This window comes from Saimiri boliviensis, chromosome 1, assembly GCF_048565385.1.
Source record: "Saimiri boliviensis isolate mSaiBol1 chromosome 1, mSaiBol1.pri, whole genome shotgun sequence".
NCBI lineage: Eukaryota > Metazoa > Chordata > Mammalia > Primates > Cebidae > Saimiri > Saimiri boliviensis.
Window position 1 is genome coordinate 155,000,478 of NC_133449.1, and position 26,362 is coordinate 155,026,839.

Genomic DNA, 26,362 nt, shown 5'->3' on the forward strand with positions numbered 1-26,362 from the left:
TGAGGATACTCATCTCTTTTGATTATAAAATTAGGCATTAAAATACTTAGTAAATGAAAATTTTAAAAATCATAAATTCAAACTTGATAGCCCTACTTAAGAAAAGTGATCAACACAGAAGTAGATGAAAAGAGAGTATAGGTAGGGCAGAGATTTTTCAGCAGAAATGTGCATAAGAACTCTGGATTAAAGGGTTAGGTGACGTGGCTCATCCCTGTAATCCCAACACTTTGGGAGGCTGAGGCAAGAGGATTGCTTCAAGCCAAGAGTTCAAGACCAGCACAGGCATCTAAATGAGACCTCTGTTTCTACAAAAAAAAAAATGTTAAATTAGCTAGGTGTGCTGGCACATGCCTGTAGTCCCAACTACTCAGGAGGCTGAGGCAGGAGGATGACTTGAGACCAGGAATTCAAAGCTGCAGTGAGCTGTGATCATACCACTGCACTCCAGCCTAGGTGACAGAGCAAGTCCTCATATCTAAAAGTAAAATAAGATAAAATAAAGGGCCATTTATGTAGGATTCGTTAAGTATATTTTTGCTTAATGGCAACAGTGGACCCTGCTCCTCCATTTGGAACAAAAGGATTAAGCTATTTATTCTCTCTTTACTGTAATTATTGAGGATTTAAAGACAGTTATTTAAAAAGGTTTAAAGACAAATCGTATTTCATTTGGAACTGAAGTCCATTACAAAGTCTATCAGCTAAGAATCTCATATTCCTGTGAAACTGTGTAAAATCAATTAAATCTGATATGATATTCAGAGTCACAGAGCAGGAAAAATCACTAAGAGGTTTTAAGCAAATGGTCTTGCTCCTCATCCCTTCCAGTGATTCTGAGCCCTCCCCAGCATTATTTATTCATAATGCTCCCAGAAGAAAATGCTTATGACTGGTTGGGCTTAGTGGCTCACGCCTGTAATTCCAGTACATTGGGAGGCCAAGGCAGGTAAAGATTGTCTGAGGTCAGGAGTTCAAAACCTGATTGGCTAACATGGTGAAACCCCATCTCTACCAACATACAAAAAAATTAGCTGGGCCTAATTTTTTTTGGTAGAGATGGTGGCCTGTGCCTGTAATCCCAACTCATGAGGCTGAGGCAGGGGAATTACTTTAACTAGGGAGGTAGAGGTTGCAGTGAACCAAGATCGTACCACTGCACTCCAGCTTAGGCAACAGAATGAGACTCTGTCTCAGAAAAAAAAAAAAGAAAATTAGCCAGGCATGGTGGCAAAGTGGCTGTAGTACCAGCTACTGAGGAGGCTGAGGCAGGAGAATCTCTTGAATCCAGGAGGCAGAGGTTGCACTGAGCCAAGATCATGCCACTGCACTCCAGCCTGGGTGATAAAGCAAAACTCCATCTCAAAATAAAAAGAAAGAAAAATAAAACGCTTATGATGAACTACTATGGCCTTGCATCTTCTGAGCTGTCGTTTTGATTTCCCTCTGCATCTCTGCATGTATCAGAATAAAATTATATGAGATTCAGCTTTAAAATAAGGTATTTCAATTGAAAATCAACTAATTTGAATTTCAGAAGGAGGTGTGGTGGCCAGCATCAATTCCAGGTAAGTTGAATTGAGATATTAACATAACCAGCAGAGAGGCTATGTGAAAAAGTAGAATTTAAATGTTTTTTGACTCTAAATATTGAAAAAATATAAAATACAATTAGTTCCCCTTGTAATGATGCAGCAGCCCTTTCTCTCCCATCTGGAGAGCAGCTGTTCCCCACATCTTTTCTTTTCTTTTCTCTTTTTCTTTTCTGATGGAGTTTCATTCCTGCTGCCTAGGATGGAGTATAATGGCACAGTCTCAGCTCACCACAACCTCTGCCTCTGACGAGTTCAAGCAATTCTCCTGCCTCAGTCTCCGGAGTAGCTGGGATTACAGGCATGCGCCATCATGCCAGGCTAATTTTCTATTTTTAGTAGGGACAGGGTTTCTCCATGTTGGTCAGGCTGGTCTCAAACTCCCAACCTCAGGTGATCTGCCAGCCTCAGCTTCCCAAAGTGCTGGGATTACAGGCGTAAGCCACTGCACCCGGCCTCCCCATATCTTGAATTTAAAATAGCTTTAAGTAAAATAATGCTTATATGTAGGTACAGCAGTTTGAAAAAATTTTGCTTCAACATCAATATCTTTGTTCGATTGTAAAACTGCTAAGGTTAGGAGCAATTGCTGCTGCAGTGAGAAGAAAACAGTAACACTGCTCCACTTTCCTATGGCGTTGGGAAGGGGCAAGAGAGTTTTCTAATAAACATTTATCTCCTGGGAAAAGAACTGTGTGAAGGTCTGCAGCAAAAAGATTCCTTACGTTTGTACAACACATCATGCTTCCCAAAGCATTTTAACTTATATTAATTTAATTTGATGTGGAACAACCATGAAAAAGCAGAGCTAATGCTTCAGGATGTAATTAACAAAGTGGAACAAACACATCTGGGTCATCTGAGCCTTCCAAGGCCCCTTGGCTTTTACAGTTCAACAGATCTTCCATTTTGATAACTGGAAGGTTAAATTACAGGACACCTTTATGGATCAGGCACTGGCTTGGCACATTATAGATAAAGATTTTTTAAATGCACCTGTGATCTTTTATTTACCTCCTTCCAGTTGACAACTTTAAAAACATGTTATACTATTTGTTATATTACAATTAAAGGACCACTCTGTGTACCAGTCTTGGTATCTATTAGCAATTAGCTTTATAATCTCAATCTCATTACAGAACAGGTAAGAGTAAAACAGTACAGTTATTGTCATGTACAACTAATTAAAATTAAAATGCATACAGCTTAAGAATAAGCCATTTCTAGCAATTTTCACTGACAAACCAAGTCCTGGACATTAAAGGCTGTTGTTAGATTAAAAATATGGCATTACTATTGGAAGACATTTTCTAATGCTAAGAATATTAAAAACCTTACCTATATATAAATTGGACCTGAATTCCACATTGTGGTCTCTCACTGCCATATCTTGTGCTTCTAAGAGAACCTGAAATAAGAAAAAGAAAAGCACTTATATGGCTAACCCTAAAGTAAAATGGAATTATGTTTCTCATTTCTCATTATCTCTGAACTATGATTGCTAATCACATGCTTCCATTATCAATTTTAAAAAGAGAATGTCAAATGATAAGAGTACAAAGGAGAAGAGAGCTTTCTTTCCTCAGACCAAGAATTGTAAATGCAAAAAAAAAAACAAACAAAAAAAGTAAATGCATAGAACACAGCCCATCCTACTAAGTTTTAAATGACATGTGTAAGCTCTAAGAAGAGATAGCACCACTTATGAGCAACACCCTTGGTAAAGAACATTATGACTTTGAGTCAGAAACTTATCAAAAAGTTCCCAAGGCCAGATGCAGTGGCTCATACCTCCGTGATCCCAGCACTTTGGGAGGCCAAGATGGGCAGATCACATAAAGGCAGAAGTTTGAGACCCCCCTGGTCAATATGTCAAAACCCTGCCTCTACTAAAAATACAAAAATCAGCCAGGCGTAGTGGCATGTACTTCTAATCTCAGCTTGGAGATTAGAAGGCTGAGGCTGGAGGACCACCTGAACCCAGGAGGTAGAGGTTGCAGTGAGCCAAGACTGCACCACTGCACTCCAGCCTGGGCAACAGAGACCCTAGCTTAAAAAACAAACAAAAAGTTCGTGAAACTCAATAGCTTAATCTTACTGAAAAGTCTTAGCCATATATGGTGGCTCACATCTATAATCCCAGCAGTTTGGGAGGCTGAGGCAGGAGAAATGCTTGAGGCCAGGAGTTCAAGACGAGCTCATCTCTACAAAAGTAAAAAATAACTGCTGGACGTGGTGGCGCACACCTGCAGTTCTAGCTATTTGGGAAACTGAAGGATTAAGATCCCTTGAGCTCAGGAATTCAAAGCTGTGTGATCTGTGATGGTGCCACTGTACTGTAGCCCTGGGCAATGGAGTTCAAACAAGTCGAAAAAATCACACTTGATATAGTAATTTCCTTGAAGAGGTTAACATACACAAACATACATATATACAAATACATACATATATGTATACATATATATGCACCAAGTCCCAAATCATTAAAAATAAGATTTATCACATCTAAAGAGTAAAAAATAGATAAATATCTGGTGGAAACAAAAGCAACTCAGGAAATAAATGTCTAAAGCACAAAACATTCCTAAGGTATATGAACATTTAATAAACTGAGCACCCTAAATCTTTATGATATAAAGTATGTATTTACAACAGAAAATTCAGGGAATTCATGATTCAGGCTAAGCTTACTAATAACTGCAAGTCAGCTGCATTCCCCAGTTCCCCATTCCCTACCACACCCAATCTTGTAAGTTTACCTCTTTAATTATTTTGGCCCCTTTTTTGTCACTGAATTCCAACTGAGCCAAAGCCTGGTCAATAGACATTCCTCGTATCTAGAATTAAAGGGTGAGAGACAAAAGAAAACAAATTAGTTTACAAAGTCAAGTGTTTTCAATGAAAGCCTTACGTAATTTGAATAATTTATAAAAACACTGAATTGAACCAAAAGAGAAGAAAACAAGTTTGAGAGGAGATACTAGTCTCTTTAAGTCAAAATGAAACAAACATTTTAGCCATAAAACTTAGACTGTAACAGTTTCAAAAACATTAAAAATCAGCAAACATGACAGAGAAAGACCACAGGTTGGTAACAACTAGACTAGGCATTAAAGGCATCTCCTTCTCCTATAGGATTAATGTATATTTGCTGCCTTTGTCTTCACTCATCTACAAATCTCATTTCCTAGGAAAAAAACTTAAAAGCAACATTTTAAAAATAGGTTGAATCAAGTTTACAGATAAATAAGCAGGTTTCCTGGATTCCCTGGTTATAGTCAAATTCCTGATGCCTTTGTTTTAGTATCTATCTATCCAATATGATTTAGTTTCTCAGAAAATGGTGAAAATCAAGGAAAATCATACATCTCTGAACAATCATTCTTTTGATTACCTACCAACTGTATCATATTTTTCAAATCCTGGGGTGAGTTGTGGGGAGGGGAATTCATAGCTTCTTTCATAAATTATCATATAGTAATAGTCATTGCAGCTTACCAATTTTGCCAAATACCACATCTTATCTTTGCTGTATTTTATTTGTCTTCGACAGTGGTAGATTTCCTTACAAATAGGAAAACAAAGAACAGAAAGAAAATTTTAGCAGGTTTATCACAAAACGACGGTAACATATACTGTTATTGAAGTTTTTACTTTCTAGGCCTAAAGAAAATGCTGCCACAAGAAATAGAAATATTACTAGGAATTTAAAGGTTATTTTCCCCTACACGAAGTTGTATTTTTCCCAAGTATCACTATGTTAAAAGATTACTAAGGGAGAAACAGAAACTGTACAATGGCTGGTTTGTGTCAACACCCGCAACATTTCTATCCAGAAAAATACTAAAAGATTTAAATGAAAGTATCTTGAAACAATTTGGCTGATTAAAAGAACTAAAGAAAAAGTACAGCAAGAAAAAAAAAGTTCATTAATGAGGAGGAAAACGGCAAAATGGACAAAATAAGTGTTTTCATGTGGAAAGGCAATATTCTAGGTGTTTGGTCAAGAACAGGTTCTAGAATCAGACTGCCTGGATTTCAATCCTAACTCTGCCATTGACTAGCTACATAATCTTAAGCAAGCTAGTTAACCTCTTCTGTAAAAGAAAGATAATGGTATCTATCTCTTAAAACAATAATTAGAAGGAAATAAAATAACCTATTTCAAGAAATTATTTTACAGTGCCTGGCACATGGTAACTTCTCAGCAAGTATTAGCTTTTATTATCTCCTAAAGGGGTAGGTATGTCCTGTTTAATTATAACGTATAGTTCAAAAAGCACTTTTCACATTCACTATTTCATTTAGTCTAACTCTATGAGTTGAGAGGGGAAATATTTTATATATAAACCAAAAATCAGAGAAATCAAGTAACTTGTCTAAGACCACAGGTTTGCAAAAGACAAAGTTGGAATTCAAAGAACAGAGAAGCATGATATACCTGATACAATGTCTAGCACGTCTACTTTCAAAAGTTCCCCTATTGACTCTATAAACCCACTTTCTTCCCACTACTATAACCATACTGCCACTTCAAAAAAAAATTAGAAAACATGTGTTATGGGAATCTATAGCAAGGAGGTTTCAAAACTTTCTAAACCCATCTACTAAAACCCGTCTCTACTAAAAATACAAAACTTTCTAACACTCTGACTCTGCTGGAAATTTTCAAACTCTGTCTCAGGAAGAGCAGAGTTTTCTCAAGCGGTCATCTTTTAATATGTGGCAGATTTCTTTTCAGTTGCAAAAGAAGCAGACAGTCTGAAACTGTAGCAACAGCCTAATTACATTTTCAGCAATAAGTCCTGGAGAGCAAGGCAGAGGAAAGAACTGTCATGACTGATAATAATAATCTGCAAAAATTAATCCACTCAATGAAATCTTTCACATAGAAGAGACCCTTTAATTTGTGCATTCTTGTGGCAGAATATCTTTAAGCCTTAATTTTGTATGATTACTCTCAAATTTTATAAATATAAAAAATTATACTCCTGACCGGAGGATGGCAAAATGGAATGAAGTGTTTACAAGAAAGGTGAAAGTTACTCAATCATCCTCTTCTAAAACTAAAAAATACCTCAGCATTTACTTTGGGCAGGTGAAATGTCTAAGGGCATTTTCTAAAGATAAAATAGACAAAGTCTCAGTACATAAGTATCAGGCAAATAGATAAAGTAACAAAGTTGGAAGTCAGAAGGCTTAGTTATATATCTCTGCCATTAAGTGACCTATACAGTAAATTAGATACAGTGAGGATAAGATACATAAAATAGTTATTCAAATGAAGTAAATGTATGTGTAAATTATGAAATGTCTAAATCAATAACTTCTGAATAAATCAATTTATTTTTAAATGCATATAACAATTCGAATGAGGAAAAAGTGTTACCTAATAAAAGTTCTGGCCAGGCACTGTGGCTCATGCCTGTAATCCCAGCACTTTGGAAGGCCAGCCAAGGCAGGCAGATCGCTTGAGCCCAGAAGTTTGAGACCAGCCTGGGCAACATGACAAAAACTCATCTCTACTAAAAATACAAAAATTAGCCAGGCATGGTGGCACATACCTGCAGTCCCAGCTACTTGGGAGGCTGAGGTGGGAAGATCTCTTGAGCCCAGGAGGTCAAGGCTATAGTAAGCCATGACTGCACAACTGCACTCTAGCCTGGGCAACAGAGTGAGATCCTGTCTCAAAAAAAAAAAAAATGTTCTAGGCCGGGTGCAGTGGCTCACGCCTATAATCCCAAGACTTTGGGAGGCCAAGGTGCATAGATCACTTGACGCCAGGAGTTGCAGACCATCCTGGGCACATAGAAAAACCCCAACTCTACTAAAAATAGAAAACTTTGCCAGGTGTGGTGGCACACGCCTGTAATCCCAGCTACTCGGAAAGCTGAGGCACAAGAATTACTGGAGCCCAGAGGTGGAGGCTGCAGTGAAGCAAGATCATGCTATTCCAGCCTGGGCAACAGAGCTAGACCCTGTCTCAAAAAAAAAAAAAAAAAATTCTTACTAGAGCTTTATGAGATTCAGATTCACATTAATGTATTATTACCAATATGCTGATTAATCCATATATTAAAAATATGTCTTATATAGAAATGGTTGTTGGGAGAGTGAAGAAAAAAAGGAAAAATAAGAAATGGTAGTTCAAAGAGTTCTGACATAGTCTTATTACACTTTTTATTTATTTAACATGGGTTTTTTCAAAGGCATTGCAAAAGTAAACTCAAGCCCAAATTAACAAAGTGTAACTATCATAAAGATAGCCCTTAATTTCTCTCTGGCTCATTTTCTTTACATGAAGCCCCAAATAAGATAAAATCTAAGTAAGAATCTATATTCTTTGGAAACTGGTGCTAGCTAAACTAGGAAGTTAGTCTTAAGAATATCAGGAGTAGCCTAAAACAACTCTAAATTGGTAACATTCTTTTTTTCATTATATTTATTTATTTATTTATTTATTTGAGACAGAGTTTTGCTCTTGTTGCCCAGGCTGGGGTGCAATGGCATAATCTCCACTCACCACAACCTCTGCCTTCCAGGTTCAAGGGACTTTCCTGCCTCAGCCTCCCGAGTAGCTGGGATTACAGGCATGTGCCACCAAGGTGATCTGCCCAGCCCAGTAACATCAGGTGATCTGCCCAGCCCAGTAACATTCATTTTAATTTACTGCTACAGGGTTTGCTCACTATCAAATCCACTACTATTTATTGACCATATATTCTAATGCAAAAGATTAGAATTAGATAGAAAAGTAGATATTATCTGGCCCTCTTTTCAGCTAGAGATAAAACTAATTTTAATAATGGCTGTAGCTAGCAGATTGTAAAGTCTGAGAGACATTGTACATTATAGCACAGTATTATGAACTATATGGCCAGTGAATAAATTATTTCCAGTAAGTTAGATATTTATGAAGGACATCAGCCTTCCCAGTCATAACAGGTACAACTGATGAACCAGTATTAATTTACGAAATACTATTTGAAGTCAGAAAATGTTCAGTATTTCCCAAATATCATAATCTGTCCCCCAAAGGATTACTGAAACAAAATCTGTGCAAAATAGAGAAATTAAGGTTTTCCAAAATACCTATATAAAATCAAATCTAATGTCTTCCCACAGGTACTTCTATAAGAAAAATAAATGATACAAAAAAGTTAATCAAAATAGTTTATTAAATACAACACACAAATTACTAGATTGATAGTGTTCATCATTTGCTAGAGTTAAGCAGATGACGTACTATCAACTATTTGAATTTTGCCACTTGAAGTATATCCTCAAGTACATTTTTTTTAACATCTAAAAATATTAGGACCACACAACATAATCGTGCTGTTAGATTCTGGACTTGATGAATTTTCAGTTAATACCTGATTTCAAAGAGCTCAGGTAAGAAGCAAAAAAAGTTCATTAGCAACAGGAAATTTTTTATTTATGGTACTTATGCAATTATGTAACATTTCATTTAGTAAATTTTGGTTAATTACAAAATGGAGACGAGCCCGGCCAACATGGCAAACCCAGTCTCTACTAAAAATAGAAAAATTAGCTGTGTGGCATGGTGGCATCTGTAATCCCAGCTACTCAGGAGGCTGAGGCAGGAAAATCACTTGAACTTGGGAGGTGGAGGTTGCAGTGAGCCAAGATTACACCACTACACTCCATCCTGGGTGACAGAGCAAGACTCTGTCTCAAAAAAAAAATAATAAAAATAAAATAAGTAAACAAAATGAGGTCAAACTTAATAGCCTAGACTGACAAATCTTTCAAGTTGTGATGTCCTGACAAAATACAGAAGTTGGAAAGTTATTTGTTTATTCTGTGCAGATACAGATAAATCTTCAGTAGGAACCTAAAGATTAACTTCAAACCGCAAAAAAAAAAAAAAAAAAAAAAAGTGTGTCTATACTCAAATATATAGCACTAGAAAATCAAATACATAATTTAAACACTGGTCAATAGTTTAAGTCATTCTTGCCAACTCCACATGCTCCATCATTAAGAACTCATGAGCAAGCCTCTCAGAGTCAAAAATCAGTAAGTCTTAAACTCTTAGCTTAGTTTTAGAGTTAAGGTCCCTATCCAGGAGGTTAAGTAAAGACAAACAATTAAGTAAAGAATTACAATCTTTTACAGCTATGAATCTATTACATCCATGTCAATTAGAGCCAACTGTTATATAATTTTTTTAACACAGAATAATAAAGCATGACTAATCACTATAAGAGTAAGCGCACCACCAGAATTAAGAGCTCAGTTCTGCCCACAAACTTACTGCTGGTCTCCGCGGTTCTCCAGGCAGTTGTGGTGGATAAACAATTTTATTCTTCCTCTCCCATCTTCGAGAAATGTCAAGAGAAGCACTTGTGTGGATATACGATTGAGGCAAAACACTGTGAAATGAAAGAAGTCTATAAAACAGTAGACACAACCTTTTTGTAGAGTTTATGTATCTTCTGAACCATTAACAGCTCCATTTTGATGAAAACAACTTAAGGATCACAAGTGGAAATATTCTAGAGGTACTCATTAATAGAGACTACTTTTAAACACCACAAAGAGCCAGTTTATTGGAGGATAATGAGAGACAAAGTAAACACACGTTAAGTCAAACAGTTAATAGATATTAACTCAAGATTTCTTGCCCTGACTGGCCAATAATACTGTCTTCTGAAGTCAACCACTCCTAACAAAGATTTAGAGAAGACATAATAGCTCTCTGATCTGACCTGTAAGATTGCCTAACTTTGTTGAGTAACTAAGACAAATACACAAAACAATTAAGAGACAATATAAACCCACATAACTAAAACACAGGAAACAGCAGAGGATTTCAGAGGCGACTTCAGGTGAATCTTGAACAACATCCTAATTGATATGGTTTGGCTCCACGTCCCCTGCAAATCTCATCTTCAATTGTAATCTGTACGTGTTGAGGGAGGGACCTGGTGGGAGGTCACTGGATCATTGAGGAAGTGTCCCCCATGCTGTTCTCGTGATAGTGAGGAAGTTCTCAAGAGATCTGAATGGTTTAAAAGTGGGAGTTTCCCTACGTTGTCTCCCTCTCCTGCTGCCTTGTGAAAAAGGTGCTGCTTCCCCTTCGCCTCTGCCATGACTGTAAGTCTCCCGAGGAATCCCCAGCCATGCAGAACTCAGTCAATCAAATCTCTTTTGTTTATGAGTTACTCAGTCTCAGGTAGTATCTTTATAGCACTGTGAAACGGACTAATACACTAATTGTCAGAGGAATGGGGCAACAACAAATACATCATCTATGCAGAGGTACAGAGTTGAGAAGTAAGGGGAGAGGTGTGACTGAGTCAGAATTTGTTAGGTATCGGAAAACACTGGAAAGGTCATTGGGGCTAGAGTGGTTGTCTTTGCTAAACTAATGGGCTGAGAGTTGATGATGAAAATCCCAAATTCATTATTCCTTGACCTCTTCCCCCACAATTCAACTGCTTTAATAATATACAACTAGTCATTCTACCATTCTCATCTTCTGCTACTTCCCCAGCATCTGCTACTTCCCTATATCACTAAATAAAATAATTCTTGAATGGTGTGCTAGAGTTTATCTTCAACTTCCCAATCATTTTCATCCTGCCAGAGCTAGTTACCAAGTCTTACAGATGCCTCCCCTGAAATAGTTCTCAAATGCTTTACCTCTTCTCCAATCTAATTAGAATATATAGTCAATAAATAACAGTGGATGGGATAGTGAGCAAACCCTGTAGCAGTAAATTAAAATGAATGTTACTGGGCTGGGCAGATAACCTGATGTCGGGAGTTTGAGACCAGGCTGACCAACATGGAGAAACGCCTTCTCTACTAAAAATACAAAATTAGCTGGGCATGGTGGCACATGTCTGTAATCCCAGCTACTCAGAAGACTGAGGCAGGAAAGTCACTTGAATCTGGGGGACAGTGTTTGAAAATATGATGAGGGAGAGTAGAGGTTACAGATAAGATTGGCCATGAGTAGTAAATGTTGAAGTTGGGTGACAGATACATGGAGGTTCACCATATTATCTACTTTTGCATATGTCCGGGTATATCCAAATAAAAAGTTGACACAGCAAACTTTGGTATTTCCCTACTGCCCAAAATACAGAGTACAAACTCCTTAGCAAGACATAGAAGGCCTTTCGTAATCTAGACCCAACCTGCCCTATGGCCTAGCCATAGAGATGTTCCTTGTTCCCGAACAAGCCTTTATTCAAATTGTTTTCTTCTGCCTTATCTCCTGAATGAAATGCTTATCCTGTTTTAAGTTCTAGCCCAAATATCACTTCATTATGAGACATCACCAAATCCCTTCTCCGATATTGATTCTCACATTGTCTTAATACTTTGTTCTTGCCAGCCATACAGCAATGACTTGGATTACTGTACTATCATAAGTAGCTATAATAGAATGAGTTATTGTACAGATGTTGAGCATTTAAAGGACAAGTCTGACATTTTTTGTATTCTAGCACTAAGAACAATGTCTGGTATGTGGATAGCGAGTAAACATTTAACTCAGACTTACATGCTCAAAGTGGTTATATATTGGCATATTCTCATACAAATATGCAACTTGGATGATTTACTTGGCAAACAAAGCCTTTGTTTTCAGTCTTCGAGCAATTTAGACAAAAGACTCAAACAAATCTATTTTTCTAGTGTATCATTTTTACCTCAAGTTTACTACCTCATATCCTAATATCAAGATTAGTGCCATCAAAATACCTAACAAAATCTGTACCTTTGCCATCCACATTTAGGTTCCATGTCTTTTTTTTTTTGAGACGGAGTTTCGCTCTTGTTACCCAGGCTGGAGTGCAATGGCGCGATCTCGGCGCCTCCTGGGTTCAGGCAATTCTCCTGCCTCAGCCTCCTGAGTAGCTGGGATTACAGGCACGCGCCACCATGGCCAGCTAATTTTTTGTATTTTTAGTAGAGAAGGGGTTTCTCCACGTTGATCAGGCTGGTCTTGAACTCTTGACCTCGTGATCCACCCACCTCAGCCTCCCAAACTGCTGGGATTACAGGCATGAGCCACCGCGCCCGGCTAGGTTCCAATGTCTTAACTGAAAAGCACAAAATTAGGATACATGATGTATGCATGCATATTTTCCTAATGAAATGTAAGCCAGGTGATGAGAGCTGAGGCTATAGAGCAGGCGTCCCCAAACTACGGCCCACGGGCCGCATGCGGCCCTGAGGCCATTTATCCGGCCCCCCGCCGCACTTCAGGAAGGGGCACCTCTTTCACTGGTGGTCAGTGAGAGGAGCACAGTATGTGGCGGCCCTCCAACAGTCTGAGGGACAGTGAACTGGCCCCCTGTGTAAAAAGTTTGGGGACGCCTGCTATAGAGTCAAGCAGACCTGGGTCTAAATGCTATCTCTAATTTACTGGGTGAATGGGCCTGGGGAAGTCAAAAAACTTTCTGGGTCTCAGTATCACCATCAGTAAATACAGCAATAGTAATTACCTCATAGCCTTCTTTTTTGTTGTTTTTTTTTTGTATGTGATGTCTGAACTTTTTATTGGCCTCCTGCTCCCCAAAGGGTCCCCTGCTTCTGCTGGCCTAATGTCTCAGAACTTTGGTGTCGTTGGTCTCAGACACCACTTTGCCATCCACTATCCGGCGGGTGGTGGTCTTTTGGATGGTTTGCATGGAGTTGCTGCTGTCCAGGGCATCACTAAGACTGAAGTCCTCACCATCTTCCAGCAGGCGGCGGTAGGTGGCGATCTCAGCCTCCAGCTTGACCTTGATGTTCAGCAGAGCCTCGTACTCCTGGGCCTGGCGCTGTCCCTCTGCCCGGGTCTGTGCCAGCTCTGACTCCAGGTGCAGAAGGATCCCATTGAGCTGCTCCATCCGCAGGGTGTAGCGGGCCTCCACCTCCCTCAGGCTGTTCTCTAAGCTGATTTTCATGTTTCTTATGGAGTCCAGGTCGATCTCCAAGGACTGCACTGTACTCTCAGCTCTGTGAGTGTCATCTCAGCAGCTTCAACCTCAGTGGACTATGTGGTGACCACTGTGGTGCTCTCCTCAATCAGCTGAGTCCAGTACTTGTCCAGCTCCTCTCCGTTCTTCCGAGCCAGCTCATCATATTGAGCCCGGATTTCTGCCATGATCTTAACTAGGTCCTGAGATTTGGGGGCATCTACCTCCATGGTCAACCCAGAGCTGGCAATCTGGGCTTGTAGGCCGTTTACTTCCTCTTCATGGTTCTTCTTCATGAAGAGCAGCTCCTCCTTGAGAGCCTCAATCTCTGTCTCCAGCTGCAGCCGAGTGACATTGGTGTCATCGATGACCTTGCAGAGACCATGGATGTCGCTCTCCACAGACTGGCGCATGGCCAGCTCTGTCTCATACTTGACTCTAAAGTCATCAGCAGCAAGACGGGCATTGTCAATCTGCAGAACGATGCGGGCATTGTCCACAGTATTTGCGAAGATCTGAGCCCTCAGGTCCTCGATGGTCTTGAAGTAATGGCCCCAGTCTTTGACCTGGGGTCCCTTCTTCTCCAGGTGCTCCCGGATTTTGCTCTCCAGCTTCCGGTTCTCGGTCTCCAGGCTCCTGACTCTGTCCAGGTAGGAGGCCAGGCGGTCGTTCAGGATTTGCATGGTCTCCTTCTCATTCTGGATGCCTCCCATTCCTGCCAGACCCCCGGCCATCCCCGCAGCCAGGCCCCCAACCCCCCTGTTGCTCTGGAAGCTGGTGCTGTGCGTCACGGAGATGCGGGAACCAGAGCCCCTGGCGCCTGCATAGACGCTGGCCGTGCTGCTGACCGGCCGGGCGCCGTAGCTGGGCACCCGGACGGAGCCCAAGGACAGGTAGTTGGTGGAGAAGCTGGAGCGAGTGGTGAAGCTCATGCTGCCTCGGGAGGAGAGCGAGAGGACAGGACTCGAAGGCTTTGCCGACGACGATGGCCACCTCATAGCCTTCTAAACAAGCTCAAATGCAAGTAAAATACTTAACCTGACAAAGGGCTCAACAAATTTTAGGTATTACTACTTATGGAATGAGCAGGATAATAACTACTTAATTCTTAATTAATAATTAATATAGCGCATCATACAATGTCTAGCCCATGATAAACACTGATGGCTAGCATTATTTTTAGATTAGGCTCTTTGATCAAGTATGGTGGCTCATGCCTGCAATGCCATCACTTTGGGAGGCCATGATAGCAGGATTGTTTGAGGCCAGGAATTCAAGATCAGCCTAGGCGACACAGCAAGACCTTGCCTCTGGGTTTTTTTTGGGTTTTGTTTTGTTTTTGAGACAGGATTTCGCTTTTGTCACCCAGGCTGGAGTGCAATGGCACGATCTCGACTCACTACAACCTCCGCCTCCTGGGTTCAGGCGATTCTCCCACCTCGGCCTCCCAAGTAGCTGGGATTACAGGGATTACAGGCCACCACATCCAACTAATTTTTGTATTTTTAGTAGAGATAGGGTTTCACCGTGTTAGCCAAGCTGGTTTCGAACTCCCGACCTCATGTGATCTGCCCACCTCAGCTTCCCAAAGTGCTAGGATTTCAAGTGTAAGCCACTTAGTCCATTTTTTTTAAGGGTATTGAAAAATTTTATTCTATAAAAATAAAATACAATTAGGCCCTTTAACAGTTAATCTCTCCTGTCCCTACCCTCTTTGGACAAATAAGTCCTGTGAACTGTAAGCTTTATATATACAATTTCAAACTTTCTTCTCAAGTTTATAATCATAAACGTTTGTGTTTCTATGTAGTTGTAATTAGTGAGTAGAGTATACTATGTTTGCCACCTCTTTGGACTTTGGTTTCTTTGTGAAAAGAGGAATCGGAGCCGGGCGCGGTGGCTCAAGCCTGTAATCCCAGCACTTTGGGAGGCCGAGGCGGGTGGATCACGAGGTCAAGAGATCGAGACCATCCCAGTCAACATAGTGAAACCCCGTCTCTACTAAAAATACAAAAAATTAGCTGGGCATGGTGGCGCGTACCTGTAATCCCAGCTACTCAGGAGGCTGAGGCAGGAGAATTGCCTGAACCCAGGAGGCGGAGGTTGCGGTGAGCCGAGATCGTGCCATTGCACTCCAGCCTGGGTAACAGGAGCGGAACTCCGTCTCAAAAAAAAAAAAAAAAAAAGAGGAATCAGACTATATCATCTATAGGGTCCCTCCTAACTTTAATTCTATCTCTAACCTCATCACTGACAGCATGACAGAAACATGAACTCCTTGACTACAAACCAATCTGAAAGATTTCTTGAATTAGGCCCATACCTGCTGTACCTGCCTAGCACAGTATGTGCTCTTCAAATCTTCAATGCACATTTGGTGAATTAAATATGATGCTTCATAAATTAAACACACGATGAATTAATAATGCCAAAGCTTTCTGAATTCTTAATACTTTCAGAACTCAAACAATTCATAAACTGAATTATCAAGCAAACACCAAACTACCATAATCAAATTAATTAAAGTATTATTCCAAATGGGTTACTTAATTTAGACGTACAGAATATTAAACCAAAAGTTCCTATGTGCCTTCTCCTGGCCAATTGCTGGAATCAATTAAAACAAAATGAAGCAACCTTAAAATAGAAAATACAGACAAATTCTAATTCTAATTATCAATCCTTATCTGAAAGTGACCTAAGTATCTCTGGCCACTTGCTCTTCCTTGAGACATTTTCTTTAATTGGGTTCCAGGACACTTGGGGTTTTCTTCTCCCCTCTCTGGCCACACCCCCCCAGTCTCCTTTGTTGCTTCCTTGTCTCCCTCCCTGGTCTGTAAATGTTGGCTGCCTCATGCAGTAATCAATCCTTGGACTCTTTCTATCTACACTCATTCCCTTGGTGAAGTCAACCAGCTTTGCAGCTTTAAACATTATCCACGCATTGATGACTCCCAAATTTACGTCCATTCCTTGAACTCTAAACTCATATACCCAATTGCCTACTCATATCTCCACTTGGATGCTTGTTGGACAGCTCAGATTTAACAAACCCCAAACTAGGCTACTAATATACTCCCCAAACCTGCCCTTCTGGAAGTCTTCCTAGCTCAGTAAATGGTAACTCTACCCTTCCAGTTGCTCAGCTCATAAACTTTGGTGTCACCCTTCTTTCTCATACCTCATTATCAATCCATCAACAAAATCTGTCAGCTGTGGTTAACATACTGCCAGAATCCCAACTATTCACTTACCCTCCTGGCCTTCCTAATCCAAGCCACCATGATCTCATACCTGAAATATCCAATGGTCTCTGCTTCCATCATTCCTCCCCATCCCTATCCCAGTCTATTCTCAACATAGCAGCCAGAAAGAACAACTCATAAATAACAGTAAGACCATATTACCCCTATACTCAAAACCTTACAATAGTTTCCCATCTCATTCAGAATAAAAGCCAAAGTATACAATAAATAATAAGACTCTATATGATTGATGACTCCTCCTTCCTCTCTGACCTCATCTCCTATCATTATCCCTCTCTTTTCCCTCATTGTTCCTGACAACACCAGCTATGGTTTCTTGGAGCTGTTGCACTTACTGTTCTAGCTGTACAGAATGCTGTTTGCTCAGATGCTCAAATATGTGCTAAATACATATTTGTAGAACGAATGAAAGAATATGGAGACAGGTAAGGTAAGAGGACTGAATGTAAATATGCCAAAATTTTACACATGGTTGGAGACTGAGGAAAGCTGAAGACGATATGCCCAGTTTAAAGGGTGGTACAGCCAGGCATGATGGCTTACATCTGTAATCCCAGAGACTCGGAAGCCTGAGGTGGGAGGATCACTTGAGCCCAAGAGTTCGAGTCCAGCCTGCACAGCATAGTGAGACTCTATCTCTTAAAAAAGTTATTTTTTGGCTGGGCGCAGTGGTTCACACCTGTAATCCCAGCACTTTGGGAGGCCGAGGCGGGCGGATCACTTGAGCCCAAGAGTTTGAAACCAGCTTGGCCAACATGGTGAAACTCCATCTAAAATACTAAAAATACAAAAATTAGCCAGGTGTGGCAGCGTGCACCTGTAGTCCCAGAAAATATTTTGTTTAGATCCTCACTTTGACATTTAGCTATGTAACCTTCAGTAAGTCACAAAACTTCTCAAATGCATGCATCAGTAAAATAGGAGACATGGAATTCAAAACCTGAAAACTGTCAGTCAGCTAACAAATACAGCCTGCAGAGTAATCCCAGCACTGTGGGAGACTGAGGTGGGAGATTACTTGAGCCCAGGAGTTCTAGACCAGCCTGGGTAACATAACAGGACTTCGTCTTCACCAAAACTAAAAAAAATTGGAGTAATGGTACACGCCTGTGATCCCAGCTACTTGGAGGCTGAGGTGGCAGGATAGGTTGAATCAAGGCTGCAGTGAGCTATGATCATGACACCGTACTCCAGCCTGGGTGACACAGCAAGATGCTGTCTTTGAAAATAGTTAGAAATTTTTAAAAAAGATTATATATATTCTGTAGAAATGTTTTATTTGGTCAGCAGCACTTTTCTCAACCCAACTGAATGTTTTAAGATGAGGAATACACTCTACTGACTGCCATAGGCCCTCCACTCTCTCATTTTACATAGACAACTTCCCTTAGTTTATTCATTTCTAGTCTGAGGCCTATATGCAATTAAGTTTCCAATCACTGGCCAGGCAGCTCATGCCTGTAATTCCATCACTTTAGGAGGCCAGGGCAGGAGGATCACTTCAGCCTAGGAGTTAGAGACCAGCCTGATCAACATAGCAAGATCTCTGTCTCTGTGAAAAAATTAAAAAATTAGCCAGGTGTGGGTGGTAGCATGCATCTGCAGTCCTACCTACTCAGGAAGCTGAGGCGGGAGCACAGGAGTTTGAGGCTGCAGTGAGCTATGATCACTGCACTTCAGTCTGGGCACGGAGCGAGACCTTGTCTCCAAAAAAAAGGGAAAAAAAAGTTTCTAATCACCGAATCAGATTATATGCTAAGATTTTACAAGGTTATCACGAACATTATTTATACCTTTCTACTTAGTTTTCTTATGGTCATTTTCCCCACCAGAAAATCCAAAATAAGGATTCACAAAATTATGTAGTAATTTCAGAATTGCAAATAGCCTTAGAGATTAGCAATATCCAACACTCTTTTATCATGACATAGAGGAAAAGACTAAAGGCAAACAGCTTAAGTTTCTTGCTCAGAGCTTCTTAATATAAGTTGGTGCAAGACAAGTCAACTCAACATCAAAACATTTAACTTGTGTAAGACCTTATGCTGGAGCTACAACAACAAATAAATGTCCCTACCTCTCCAAGATACACAAGCTAGTAAAGGGCATAGACACATACACATGAAGACATTATAGAAGTCACACATGCTAAAAGGAAGGAAAAACTAATTTCTTTCTGTTTTAGAGAGGCTTAAGAAAACTTCCTGATGGGGAAACATCTGAACAGAGGTTTGAATAATGGATAGGACTGCTGCTATGGACAAGATGTGATGGCATAGGAGGAAAAGCCAAGAAGCATGTAAGTGCACAGTATATTCAGAAAAAGTAAGTAAATCGGCATGGTTGGGGATAGAGTGATAGAAGATTATCTAGGAAGCATATAGACAAATCCTAAGAGCTAGTGCTTCCTATTTTCTTCTTTAGCCCACCTCTTTATCCCCCTAGGACTCAAGAACCTAGAAAACAGTTAAATATAATTGGGAACTCAGTAATAATTTATAATAATAAAAACATTAGTGGCTACTGGAATTGAGAGTGGGATTATCATATGCCATAAACATACTAAATACTTCATATGCATTATCTTGTTTGAACCTCATTTTAAAAATCTATTAGAGCTATATGCATGGCATGTGCCTGTAATCCCAGCACCTCAGGAGGCTGAGGCAAGAGGATCGTTTCAGCCCTTAAGTTTGAGACCAGCCTGGGCAACATAGTAAGACCTCATCTCAAAAAATAAATAAATAAAAATTTTAAACTATTTTAAAACCTAAGAGATTGTTACTAATATTATTCTCATATCATATAAGTAATAACTGAAGCTTATAAGGAGTAAGTAACTTGGCGGGAGGGGAGGTGGGCAAAAATAAATAAATAAAAACGTTACTTTTCCAAAATCGTTTAAAAAGTGGATTCATATATAACTCATCCGTCTCCAAACCCTATGAACTAAAGCAAAATAAATGCTAACAAATGCACAGAACAGAAAATTTACATTCAGATTATCAATTTTCAAATACTGATTTTTTTTAAATTAATTTTTGGGGAGCAACAGCGACTACTTATCCTAACATTTAAAGAATGCTTTTGTCCTAAGGCTACAGAATGATGTGGAGAGTACAGTATAAAGCTTCAAAAGTTCCTTCAATTGAGTGGCAGTAGGCAAGTTATGTTACGCTTGGGGGCTTCAATTTCCTTGTCTGAAAAATGGGTATAGCAGTACCTACTCGTAGAATGTTATGAGAACGAGTCAAGGCATATAAAGCGCTAAACACAATGTCAGGTACGATGTAAACCACGGCTGTCCACAACACAGTCCCCGTCCATGCAAGCAAGTAACCAGAGGGGTAACTAGAAAGGCTGGACGCTTCCATACGGAGATGGAATACTCTAACCTTGTCCAGAAAGATCACAGCAGACGTTCAGAAAACGCATTTACAACGGCCCTTAGGTAATGGGTACTCCAGATCCCTGCAGGGCTTATGCAATAAGGTGGCGAAATATAGGGTGGCAAAGCAGAGACTCGGGCTGCCTCGTTCGCCTCAGCAGCCCCACAGCCTAAAGCAGTTAGGCACGAAGGCGCTCAGTTACCAACGGGCAGAATAGTCAAGAGGCCTTGGGCCCTTCTGAAACTCCGAAGCGACAGACTTACCCCAAGGCCAGCTTCCCCCGGCTCCTCAGGTTCTGTATCCACAACGCACCTGCAACATGAACACAAGCCGTCAACTCAGATTCCATCTGGACTCCCTTCTGCCGGTTAAGCACTGAGAAATCCTCACCCAACTGCTCCAGTGCGGCCGCCGCCATCTTTCGCCCTCCCGCTACGGAAGCCTCCGAGGTCCAGCGCCTTCTAGACAGCACGCATGCGCGATGCTCGGGAATTCCTGCGGAGCTCCCCACGCAGCGCCGCCTGCATCCGCGGTGCGGTCACGAGGATCGCGAGCACAGCGCCACCACTCAAGGTGTGATCAGGCCAGCCTGGCTTGGGAATGAATGAATTAATAAAGTGCGAAAGCGCGTGGGCTTCCGAAAATTCACCTGGATTCAGAAAAATGGTGAAGCCCGAACTCACAAACCCGAAAGGCGTAGGGGAAAGAGAATCCGTGAACAAGCCACGTAATCTGGTGGCCCTCAGTTTTCTTCTCAGAAATAACTAACCCTAGGGCCCAAGCTTGTTATAAAGATCAGTTGAAATCGTGTAAAAGCTATTTTATTTCATTTTACTGAGACAGGCTCGCTCTCTCGCTCAGGCTGGTGTGCGGTGGCGATGACCCAGTCTCACTGCAGCCTCGACCTCCCGTGCTCACACCACCCTTCCACCTGAGCCTCCCAGTTAGCTGAGACTACAGGTGCACGTCACCACACCTGACTAATTTTTGTATTTTTTGTAGAGACTAGGTTTCGCCAAATTGCCCAGGCTGATCTAGAATTCCTGGGCTCAAATGATCCACCCTCTTCTGCCTCCCAAAGTGCTGGGATTACAGGTGTGAGCCACCAAGCCTAGCCTAAAATATCTTTTAAACAGCAAATAGTTCAGAAATGATGCATGCTGTCCTAATCCCTACTAATCTGGTTGACCTCCAGGAAAGAAGTTTATATTCATCGGGCATTTACTGCCATATGTCCGGTAGGCATTTCACCAAATCTCATTTGTTCCTCATAGCAATCCAACAAGGCATGGATTATCACTTTCCTTCTTCAAATGAGGAAACATAATTAGGATAGGTTAAAGTCTCTCAGCTAACAACTGGCACACCAGTTATCAATCTGCCGCTAGGGTGTCTCCAAAGCTCTTGCCCCTAGATGTAGCCAAATACGTATTTGACCTCTCTGTATTAATGACGGGTAGTTCAGATTTCGGTTTGCTACATACGCAGGAGTGCCAGATACCCAATTCAAGTAAGCGACACAGAAGTAGTGCCGAATCTGAGCATTTTAGCATTTTTCAGGTGGAAGGAAACTTTCTTTCACACCATTTACCCCATACAGGTTCCTTCAAAGAGCTCTCGATCAAGCAAATCGAGTCACTCCATCTGCTCCTCTTTCATCTTTGAATGCCCAGAATTCAGAGCCAGAATTTCTGCCCAGTTGCAGAAAACTGTTCTTTCCCTTTTTAATTCCAGATTTGTACTTTCATATTTCTGTTTATTTTTTTGAGACAGGGTTTCACTCTATTGCCTAGGCTTGAGTGTAGTGGCACAATCACAGCTCACTCCAGCCTGTCCTCTGGGCTCCTTATCGTTGTTAAGTGGCTCCTTGTGCATACGTTTAAAACACCGCCACAACTAGCGAAGTGCCCTGGCACAGAGCGTTCAAAAAACGATGAACGCGTAGTGGTTGAACAAGTCCAAAGGGTAAACTGGTAGCGTGGGGCGGTGGTTCCACTAGTCTAATCCTCTAATTTTGTGCCTTCCTGTGGAAAGCGAAATGCTTAACCTCGGGCCTGTGCTCAGGCAACACCCGAGCCTAGCCTGGACCTCCTCCCGCCGGCTAGGTTCGGAGGGCGGGCGCAGCGCACGTGGTCGGGCCCCTCCCAGCCCGGCGGCAGCGAGCACGAAACGCGCGGTGCCTATTGGGCCTCGGCGCGCACCGTAGCGACCGCCCGAGAAGGCGGGGCTCGGAGTTCAGCCCGCCCCCACTGACCAAGGCGTGAGGCTGCGCGCGGTGTCTCCCGGCTGCTTCTCTTGGCTGCTTCTCTTCTTGGCTCCGACGGCCTGTAATGATGGGGCAGGAGCCGCGCACGCTGCCGCCCTCCCCCAACTGGTACTGCGCCCGCTGCAGCGATGCGGTGCCCGGGGGCCTGTTTGGCTTCGCCGCGCGGACCTCCGTCTTCCTTGTCCGCGTGGGCCCGGGTGCAGGCGAGAGTCCTGGGACACCTCCGTTTCGAGGTAACTTACAACCCTCGGTCCCGAGCCCTCCTGCCCTTTCTACGCTCCCCAGGGGCGCCGAGTGGACGTCTCCAGCCACCCCGTTTTCTACAGCTAGGGAAACTGAGGTCCAGGCTGGGAGAAGAGTCAGCCCACATTCACTAAACTGAGTTGCTTCTGGTCCCCAGAATGAGCTACAGCGTGCTGTGGCTGAGCGGTCCCGCCCCCTGGAGCTTCCACGTGGGACTGCTTGCTGACTGAAAAGTTAGCCCTGTACAGTCCCGGCCGTTTATAGGGCTCCCCCGCCCAGCCCGGTGCACGCCAGCCCCTCGGGAGCCTTCCTGAGGTTGGGGGCTGACTACAGCTGCAGGCCCTAAGCAGCATCCTTCGACGTGTGACATTCATTAATTACTGTAGGTGAATGGGTTGAGCCAGATGTTCTCAGGCTCCAAACTAGGAAACTAGGCTTTGATTGTGCCTTGGGATATGACGTGTTATAATTTATTCTGGCCAGATCTAAATAAGAGTCGCTATCACATTTTTTTTTTTTTTTTTTTTTTTTTTTTTTTTTTTGAGACTGAGTTTCGCCCTTGTTACCCAGGCTGGAGTGCAATGGCGCGATCTCGGCTCACCGCAACCTCCGCCTCCTGGGCTCAGGCAATTCTCCTGCCTCAGCCTCCTGAGTAGCTGGGATTACAGGCACGTGCCACCATGCCCAGCTAATTTTTTGCACTTTTAGTAGAGACGGGGTTTCACCATGTTGACCAGGATGGTCTCGATCTCTCGACCTCGTGATCCACCCGCCTCGGCCTCCCAAAGTGCTGGGATTACAGGCTTGAGCCACCGCGCCCGGCTTTTTTTTTTTTTTTTTTTGAGACGGAGTTTCGCTCTTGTTACCCAGGCTGGAGTGCAATGGCACGATCTCGGCTCACCGCAACCTCCGCCTCCTGGGTTCAGGCAATTCTCCTGCCTCAGCCTCCTGAGTAGCTGGGATTACAGGCACGCGCCACCATGCCCAGCTAATGTTTTGTATTTTTAGTAGAGACGGGGTTTCACCATGTTGACCAGGATGGTCTCGATCTCTTGGCCTCGTGATCCGCCCGCCTCGGCCTCCCAAAGTGCTGGGATTACAGGCTTGAGCCACCGCGCCCGGCCGTATCACATTATTTGAGCTGCTTTCCAGCCTCTGAACTAAGCGCAGCAAGGTGTATCGACATTCATTTCGCAGTTGAGAAGCTGAGGCTCAAAAAGACTTGTTCGAAGTTATGTGGCACAGCCAATAATATCAGCCCTTGGGAGTTCTGATTGTGAGTCCGTCGTATTTCTGTTATACCATGGGTTAAGTAACTTCAAAGTATCTGCTCCCTCATCGTCCGACAACAGTATGATTCTGCCAGGAATCTTGGATAGCACTTCGATTAATCTAACATCTGGTTTTACTTGAAGTCATAGGAGAGTTGGTGGGACACACCGAGAGGGTCTCTGGCTTCACATTTTCTCATCACCCTGGTCAGTACAACCTCTGTGCCACCAGCTCCGACGATGGGACTGTGAAAATATGGGATGTAGAGACAAAAACAGTTGTGACAGAACATGCACTCCATCAGGTACCATGGCTTACTGGTTTCTCAGACCGTTTTTGTATGTCTGTGCTGAGGGTTCTTGGGTTTCAGGCTAGTCTTGCTAGCTCATCTGTGCAAAGTAACTTATAATTGTGTTCGTTAATTAGATAAGACTATATTGTAAGCTGTCTCAACTTTTTTTGAAAGGAGATACATACAGACTAGAGGTTGGCAAACTGCTCTGTGCCTATTTTTGCAAATAGGTTTTATTAGAATAGAACCACATTAATTCATTTAAGTATTGTCTATGACTGCTTTAATGCTATAAGAATTAAGTAGTTGCAACAGGCATGGTATGGCCCAAAAAGTCTAAAACAGTTACCCTCTGCCAGGCACGGTGGCTCATGCCTGGAATCCCAGCACTTTGGGAGGCCTAGGCAGGTGGATCACGAGGTCACAAGTTCAAGACCATCCTGACCAAGATGGTGAAACCCCATCTCTACTAAAAATAGAAAAATTAGCCAGGTGCTGTGGCAAACACCTGTAATCCCAGCTACTCGGGAGGCTGAATCAGGAGGATTGCTTGAACCTGGGCGGCAGAGGTTGCAGTGAGCTGAGATCACGCTGCTGCACTCCAGCCTGGGTGAGACTCCATCTCAAAAAACAACAACAACAACAATTACCCTCTGGTTATTGATATAAATAGACTTCTGATAGAGACTGTAAATGAGTGAATTAAACTCATTTCTAAACTAGATAGTTACTTGATATACCTGCCTTTTGAAAGAACAAGGGAAAAGAAAAACCCACTTAATCTTTGTAAGAACTTTGCATTAAGCTATTAAAAAAATTTTATGATTATTTGATCCCATGTAGTCTAAATCTTCCCACCATTTTGTTAATATCATGTTGCTATACAAGTACTACTAAGTATTAACTACTTTTAATGTATGTACAATGCCTTATGCTGGTTGTGATACAAGTTAAAAATTAAGGAAAACTTTAGCATTGACAATAACAAATTTTTGTTTTGTTTTAAAGCATACTATATCAACATTACATTGGTCTCCTCGAGTAAAGGACTTAATAGTATCTGGGGATGAAAAAGGAGTAGTTTTATGTTACTGGCTTAACAGAAATGACAGCCAGCACCTCTTTATAGAACCCAGGACAATTTTCTGTCTTACTTGTTCACCTCATCATGAAGATTTAGTAGCCATTGGGTAAGTACTGTGAAGATTGTTGTTTGTATATGATCATGTTTTGCATTTTGTTTGCCTTCTCCTGTCCTTTTATTCCTCAAAGAAAACCATCCACAGTTGTTAGCCAGTCCCCCGACACCTTAGCATCATTTATTCCTCCAGGTCCTTACTGTCTCAGCCATTCTGTTTTTGTTTCCTTGATTTTCCATGGTGCTGTACTTTCTTAGTTCTTCGTGTCCATCTCCTGTAGTCAACCTTTAAATGTAGGAAGTGTCCTCTTTCACCTTTTTCGCTTTCTGTGCTGCCTTTTGATATAACACGAACTCCCAGATGTCAGATGACTTTGCTCGGTTTGTCTGGTTCTAAGCGCTCCCTCTAGACTGGGAAAGCGATGTGATGTTGGGATCCATTTCCTCATTGATCAGCAGGGTTGTTTCACATGAGCTACCAGGATGGACATCCCCTTTCCTTCACCATTCATGTACTTCTCACTGGAAGATGTCCATTTTCTCTAATTTGAAGACTTAAACAATTTCTCTAGAATGTTGAAGGCGAAATTCTGATTGGAGTGAATTTGAAAGACTGAGGGCTAAGGTAATAGAGGTATACAAAGAAACAACCCTTTCACAAAGTTTGTTGTAGAAGTGTGCATAGGCCCAGCGCCGTGGCTCAAGCCTGTAATTGCAGCACTTTGGGAGGCCGAGGCGAGTGGATCACAAGGTCAAGAAATCGAGACCATCCTGGTCAACATGGTGAAACCCTGTCTCTACTAAAAATACAAAACATTAGCTGGGCATGGTGGCACGTGCCTGTAATCCCAGCTACTCAGGCGGTTGAGGCAGGAGAATTGCCTGAACCCAGGAGGCGGAGGTTGCGGTGAGCCGAGATCGCGCCATTGCACCCCAGCCTGGGTAACAAGAGTGAAACTCCG

The 26,362-nt window shown here is 42.0% G+C and overlaps 2 protein-coding genes and 1 pseudogene across 4 annotated transcripts in view; 1 reads left to right on the plus strand and 2 right to left on the minus strand.

The window, feature by feature from the left end:
- MRPL22 (mitochondrial ribosomal protein L22) overlaps window positions 1-20,636 on the minus strand; it is a 34,413-nt gene extending 13,777 nt beyond the window's left edge. Inside the window, exons 1-6 of the mRNA XM_003934063.4 lie at window positions 20,580-20,636; window positions 20,453-20,501; window positions 9,874-9,991; window positions 5,091-5,156; window positions 4,352-4,429; window positions 2,931-3,000 (exon numbers count right to left, since the gene is read on the minus strand). Coding sequence (XP_003934112.2) covers window positions 2,931-3,000; window positions 4,352-4,429; window positions 5,091-5,156; window positions 9,874-9,991; window positions 20,453-20,501; window positions 20,580-20,607 — 409 coding nt within the window. The 5' untranslated portion in view covers window positions 20,608-20,636. The remainder of the gene's footprint in view (window positions 1-2,930; window positions 3,001-4,351; window positions 4,430-5,090; window positions 5,157-9,873; window positions 9,992-20,452; window positions 20,502-20,579) is intronic.
- Window positions 9,998-15,699, minus strand: LOC141579960 (keratin, type I cytoskeletal 18 pseudogene; annotated as a pseudogene).
- A 1,792-nt stretch (window positions 20,637-22,428) lies between the features above and the next one.
- Window positions 22,429-26,362, plus strand: part of GEMIN5 (gem nuclear organelle associated protein 5) — a 64,434-nt gene continuing 60,500 nt past the window's right edge. For 2 of the 3 annotated variants that reach the window (XR_012511952.1, XM_074378810.1), the window contains exons 1-3: window positions 22,437-22,688; window positions 24,114-24,274; window positions 25,271-25,452. Coding sequence is in view for 2 of the 3 variants with exons in the window: in XM_074378810.1 (XP_074234911.1) it covers window positions 22,520-22,688; window positions 24,114-24,274; window positions 25,271-25,452 (512 nt within the window). In the remaining variant the exon portion in view is untranslated. Of the gene's footprint in view, window positions 22,689-24,113; window positions 24,275-25,270; window positions 25,453-26,362 lie in introns of all 3 variants that reach the window. The other variant, XM_039477993.2, reaches the window with a different exon arrangement.